Below are 6,425 nucleotides of genomic sequence, written 5' to 3'. Positions count from 1 at the left end.
TTCCTTTGTACCGATAGATGGCGCTCCTTTATCAGTTTTGTCCACTCCGTCTCTAGATCACGTTAGGTCGCATTGTATCGGATGCTGCACGGGTTATGTTGCACACAGGCAATAGCCTATGAACAACACAAATAAAACAACACTAAGTGCTAGTAAGGATACGGAGAATTATGTAATTTCAATTCATCTTAGCCTATAAAAATATGTCTAACGTCTTAAGTCCACATAGGCTAGTCCTTGTTCATAATACGAGGAGCTATTTGAAACATCTGGCCTGCGCTGGTGAAAGTAGGCTATTATTGTTAATCGTATTAGGCTTTAGTCTTGATTTTTTTTGTTTTGTTTAGCCTATTAACATAAATCTTCATTAGTGAACACATCTTACCAGAGACGCGATTTAGTTTGTTTCAACGTAGACCTTACTGTCGCCAAGAATTTGTAGTCTTTGTTGAAATATTGCAATAACAACAAAAATACCACATTGTAGGTTCATTGCAACATCCGAACTATAAACACACACCAGCGGAAAACCGCTCTCTCTGAGCCTCACACAACCCGTGTCTTTTGTTCCAGGAGTCAAGCCCGTAAGGAATGGGGGGAAACGGAACATGAGGCAAGGGAGGAAAGGGGACGAGGAAGATCGTGCACAGTAGTGGTATAAGCGACAACGTGAATGGTGTTTGCATGAAACGTCGGCACTGAGATAGAGGGAAAGATAACGGAGGCGAGGGAGAGAAAAAGAGGGGGGAGAGAGAGCGAGATGCTGACAGATTCCTGATAGATGTGCAAAATGGCGCAAGCATGTTCGACCCCTGCGAGCAAGCAATTGTTGTAGCTCGAAACATGAGGATCTAACGCAAGCAAGACTTTATTCTTTTTCGACTTGCTTTATTTTTTTTATTTTCTACGAGGAAAAGTATTGGATCCTTTGCTAAAGTGATTTAAATGGCTACCAGAAGGCGACACCTCGCTCCAGCCGTACTCGGAATATATCTGTGCGCTTTTGTCGGTAAGTGTATGAAATCACTAGCCTACCACTGTATTTCGTGGGTTACAGATGAGCATGTTAACGAAACACAGCCGGACTGGACTTATTTAGCCGGGACGCTACTGCTGTTCTCTCCGCGGAGCTGACCCATGCGTAGACCGTGAACTTGACCATGTAGCTAGGTCCCACAACCTTTGATTCCTTGTATGCTTTTGTTTGTGGCCGGGGCGGTGAAGTTAACACCCCTGCTTGTCTCGGAGTGCATGAAGAGTCCAGACGTGTCAATCTCTAACCACGGTTATTTTCTAAAGAAATAGCCAGTGCATCTCTTGGCAGTGGCTGTTTGTTTAGGTGATGGATACACTGCAAGCTATTTCAACCTATCGTCTGGTGGAGAAATATGAAGACATGCGGTCCACCTCAGCATCTGTGTGCGCTGATGATGCCGATCCGTATCCAATAGAACATAGTTTAATGCTTCTATCCACGTGCATTGTAATGCTCGAGTCAGAGCATGAAATCGTGTCATATTTTGGCAGCGTGTTTGGATGTTCTCTCCCTGTAGGGTTTCTGTAGAGTTCCTGGCTGTGAATGAACATTTGTTTCGAGATGCACACTCCCAAGATTGTTGTAAAGCGAATATTAAACATGTGCTCTTGAGAGTGTGTCTATTTGCCCGTTTGTGTGTGCTAGATAAGCATGAGTCGAGTTATTAAACCGAACTTCCACTCGGCTTAGTACATTTAATGAGCACGAGAGTGGCCACAGAGATAGGACAACATACCCGCTTATCTTGGCCGTTCTTTTTTATTGCCTTGCGCCTCAGATCCGCTGTTCTCTTTTGCACTTACTGGCACAGGGGATTTATGGTTGTTCGCAGCCTTGGACAGAGAGGCTATATTTAATGTCCCAGGCTCGTTTGACATTCAAACATCTACTTGTCAGATGCAGCTGAGTAGTTGGTTCGTCCGCTGACATTTAAGAGCCTTCGACTTCTTTTGCTTCAGACTTAAATGTCTCTGAATAGCTTATTTGTGTGACGGCGCCCATTGAATTAATGGAGGCAGCAAAAAGGTGGTGACAGTTATCTACGCAGAATAAAGTTCACGGTTATTTTAACAAACTGGTGATCTCCAGTGCACTACCCGGAGTATAATAATAGATCACCTCTCTCTCTCTCTCTTTTTCTCTCCCGCTCTCCCTGTGTGGAGCTACCGCCTTATCCAACCATCATTTGGACCATTGAACAATTGTGCTTATTATCCGTCATAGATGGAAGGAGGTCTGATTGACCGCGTCTTTGTACTGCCCACGCATTGTACCAAGAGAACGAGTGGGGGTTGGAGTAGTAGAAGGCCTGCAAGGGTGAATATTTATAAAGATTAAACGTCAAGGCTGTCCATTCGCTCGCGTGAAAAAAATGCTCCTCTCGTCCTTTGTTCCGACTGATTGACAGCTGGAGTCTCTGAAAGCGTGCCCCCTGTCTCTCCCCTCCGCGCGGAGTATCCAGGGGTAGAGATGCTGCTAGTGTGAATGTGAGATCTCTCAAATAATTGCCACTTTGATTCGGACGCGCCAGAGCGCGTCTGCCGGATTTGTTTTGTTCACCATACCCGGGACTTTGATGACAAGGAGCACATCCGCAAGCCAGCTTAACACAGAGGGCCTGCTTGCCCCGAGTGACTTCTGTGCGCACACTGGCAGAAGTGCTTCAACCAGTTGTCCGTGTTTAGCATCAGATTACACGCACTCGAGAGCGGACAAAATGAGCACTTTCAACCGACTGTAGTTAACTGCCCAAGCATTTTTCCTCGGCGAATGCCTAACTGAGAGGCTATCAATAGACTGTTCCTTAGCATGGAGCTGACGTGGGTGACGACAAAGGCCAGTCAAGCTGATAACAGGGGGAAAACGCTGGTTGTAGTTTATGGGGCGCTAAATGTAACAGACCTTATTCCGTAGACCGAACGCATTCTGTGCTACAAAATGCATCAATTTACTACGAATCTATGTAACACATCATTGCCTTAAGTTCACGAAAACAGACACGTTAGCATTGTGTCCACGAAATATGGTAGAGAACACATTTTTTCGTGCACAGAAAATAAAACGGATGATGTATGTTCTTCCCTGAATTCACTGTTGTGCTTTTCATTTTGTGGACAAAAAGCTGAATGCGAGAAATAGATATCTTAGGCCAACATTTATACTTTTGTGGCAGGAAATACACAGTGGGCTACACTTTCATTATTCCATGCCATCGAAATGTTCATTTTGTCCACATAACAGTTCTGCTCCATTAGGGAAAGTATGATGTGCATGCAAGGACAATCCATTCTGTGAGTCAGCAAGAAGGAATTCCGTCTGTGAAAGCAAAGGCTGCTTGAACGTTCGTAGACGTCAGTGTTTGGTGACCTTTCGTGCACATCATACTTTCAGTAATGTAGCCTATTTGAATGTGTTTTTTACTTGAGCAAAGCACTGATTGAAGTTCGGATGGAAGGCCCTGGATTAATAATTGACTGCAGAGGATGCCAGCGCAGGGTAAACAAAAGAGTGTTAACAAAAAGGAATAGATGAGAGATGCTTCGGCAGTTCTTTCATGGTGTGTGTGTTTAAACACATTCTCAGAGCTGCAGAAACAATTCAACACACACACACACACACACACACACACACACACACACACTTATTAATTTGCAGCACACAAGCTCACAGACCAAGTCACATTATAAATGAATGCAGTGTCACGGAGTAACACAGAAACACACACCCTCAAATACACACTCTCACACACACACACGCAAACTACAATGTATGGGCCCTTGTGGCAGTAGGCAGTGGAAAGATGGTTAAGTGCTTGTCAGCCTTGTGACATGTTACAGAGCTCACCTCTAAACAGGAAGACAAAACAAGACTTAGAGAGAGACAGGTTGGGCTGTCTCTGTTGGGCTGGCTCTGATGACAGTACACAAGTTGGAGACGGAGAATGAGAGGGAGAGAGAGAGGGAGAGGGAGAGGGAAACCAAGATGCGGTGCTGGTATTTCCAGTGAACAGGTGATGACAGTGTTGGAGATTGTATTTAGTAGAGATGGGAGCAGTTGTGTGTGTGTGATTGCATGTGTGTTTATGTACGTGTGAGTGTGTTCATGTGTGCTTGTGTGTGTGCGTAATCGCAACTGTGTGTGTATGTGTGTGTGTGTGTGTGCGTGTGCAGGCTGTAAAGCTTCCAGAAGTGTGAGAGGAGAAGGTGACGAGACACCGAGGAGGCCTCTGACGGGCGATATTTAAGCTGCTTGAGTGATGGGATGTATGTGTGTGTGTGTGTGCACACGTTGTGTGTGTGTGTGTGTGTGTGTGTGTGTGTGTGTGTGTGTGTGTGTGTGTGTGTGTCTGTGTGTGTTCATTTACCATGATTGACAGATATTTTGGATGACATTTGGACTAGCATTTACAAGAGACGCTTCTATCTGCCCTGTTGAGGAACATTGAAAGTCATGCACCATCCAACAAATCTCACACAGTCATAAAGCCAGGGGAAATCCCAGCATGGGATATGACATAACATTTAATGTTGAAAGCTGGACGTCTTGAAATGTCAGGGTGAAATACAATAACACCATCAAATGGCTTTCAATGTTGTCCAACAATGAAACTACAGTAGAGCATAATTAAGTTTGTGTCACACTAAATGGACGTTCAGAAAGAGTTACTGCCACCAAACTGCTCTGATTTGATCATGCCATGTTAGAAGTGGCTGTATTTGATTGTTTTTAGCAGAGTTTTATTTGGTCGGTGTGAGGGAGACCGTGGCTTTATTTAATGTGCAGGGAACAAACAGTTTGTCTCAGTTAGGCTGTGGACACACACACACACACACACACACACACACACAGACACACACACACACACAGACTCGAGTGAAGGGGCTGAGGTAATCCTACACCCCTGGGTACTCTCCTTAACTACCTCACTTTGAGAGCGGAGGCGAAGAGGATAGATTCATCTGTGCCCCATCTCTCTCTCTCCAGGGACTCACTCTTTCTTTCTCTCTCTTCCTCTCTCTCTCTCTCTTCCTCTCTCTCTCTCTCTCTCTCTCTCTCTCCCTCTACTCTCTCTGTTTTAATTGCAAGCTCTGCTTGTTCTCTTCTTCTTTCCCACTATCTCACTTTCACCCTGTTCCTCTCTTCCTTTTGTTTGCCATGTATTCCTACAAGCTTCCCACATAGTCTCTTATCTGTCTCTCTCTCTCCCTCTCTTTCTCCCTCTCACTCTATCCCTCTCCCTCCCTCTCTCTCCCTCGCTTTCTCTCTCTGTCTCTATCTCTTTTGGTTCTCATCATTCTACTACTGAATCAATAGCTGTTTTACTGAACTGCTGAAGTTTTTTTTCTCCATTTCTCCGTCCCTCGCTCTTTTTCTTTTCTTTTTTCCTTCACCTCTCTCCCTTTTTATTCTTCTCCCTTTCCTCATCTTCATCCCTCCATTTCTTTCTTCTTCTACTCTCTCTGTTCCTTCCCTGTTTCTCTCTCACACTCTCTCTCTCTCGTTCTCTCTCTCTCTCCATCTCTCCTTTGTTCTCCCTTCCCCATCCATCTCTCCGTCTCGCGTCTTAAATTTTAAACGAGTGTGCCCGTGGCTCAGGTGTTATGGTGTGTTAGAGTCGCCACAGTGGCTGTGTGTGTGTATGCTCCGATGCCGATGTGGTCACATGACCTTGAAGGGCACATGAGTTTTGACTCTGCCTTTCTCTCTCTCTGTTCCTCCTGCCCCCACAGCAAGAGCACATACTCACACACACTCACACACACTCACACACACTCACACACACACACACACACACACACACACACACACACACACACATATTCTCTCTCTCTCACACACACACACACACACACACACACACACACACACACACACACACACATACTTTTTTAGAGAGCAAAAACAGCCTGTTTGTGCATCATGGCATATGCCGTAAACCTGTCCCATAATCTCTGCAGGATTCAGTCACGGTTATTCGTGGCTATATTTTATTCAGGGTAGGTATGTCTTTGGTGTTCTTCCAAGCCTGTTTCCTGACTGGGAACTGTGATGGGTCATAGACACCTGGCACATGGGTGAGATCAGCAACCATGCAGAACAAGACTCTCAACCTCAAGAGGTGTTGACCTTTAAAAGCCCTTTATTCAACCATTAAATGCCAAAGAAAGGCTATTAGCGAATGGAAGGGGGACAATGGGAAAACTCCCATTGGCATCAAATGAAACCCCAGGACCTCTAACACACCATGTGTGTGTGATCACGAATCGTTGCAGGAATAGAGAGATGGGAGAGGGAGAGAGAGAAGGAGGGGAGAGAGAGAGAGAGAGAGAGAGAGAAGGGGGGGTGTGTGAGAGAGAGAGATTAGGAGGGAGAGAGAAAGAAGGAAGGG

The 6,425-nt window shown here is 45.3% G+C and overlaps 1 protein-coding gene across 1 annotated transcript in view; it reads left to right on the top strand.

Annotated features, from left to right (window-relative positions):
• Positions 1-277: 277 nt before the first annotated feature.
• igdcc3 (immunoglobulin superfamily, DCC subclass, member 3) overlaps positions 278-6,425 on the top strand; it is an 84,077-nt gene continuing 77,929 nt past the window's right edge. Inside the window, exon 1 of the mRNA XM_012834355.3 lies at positions 278-1,009. Coding sequence (XP_012689809.2) covers positions 946-1,009 — 64 coding nt within the window. The 5' untranslated portion in view covers positions 278-945. The remainder of the gene's footprint in view (positions 1,010-6,425) is intronic.

Source organism: Clupea harengus, chromosome 20, assembly GCF_900700415.2.
Source record: "Clupea harengus chromosome 20, Ch_v2.0.2, whole genome shotgun sequence".
Taxonomy (NCBI): Eukaryota; Metazoa; Chordata; class Actinopteri; order Clupeiformes; family Clupeidae; genus Clupea; species Clupea harengus.
The sequence above is the reverse complement of the archived record's forward strand: the minus strand, read 5'-3'. Positions and strand labels throughout refer to the sequence as shown.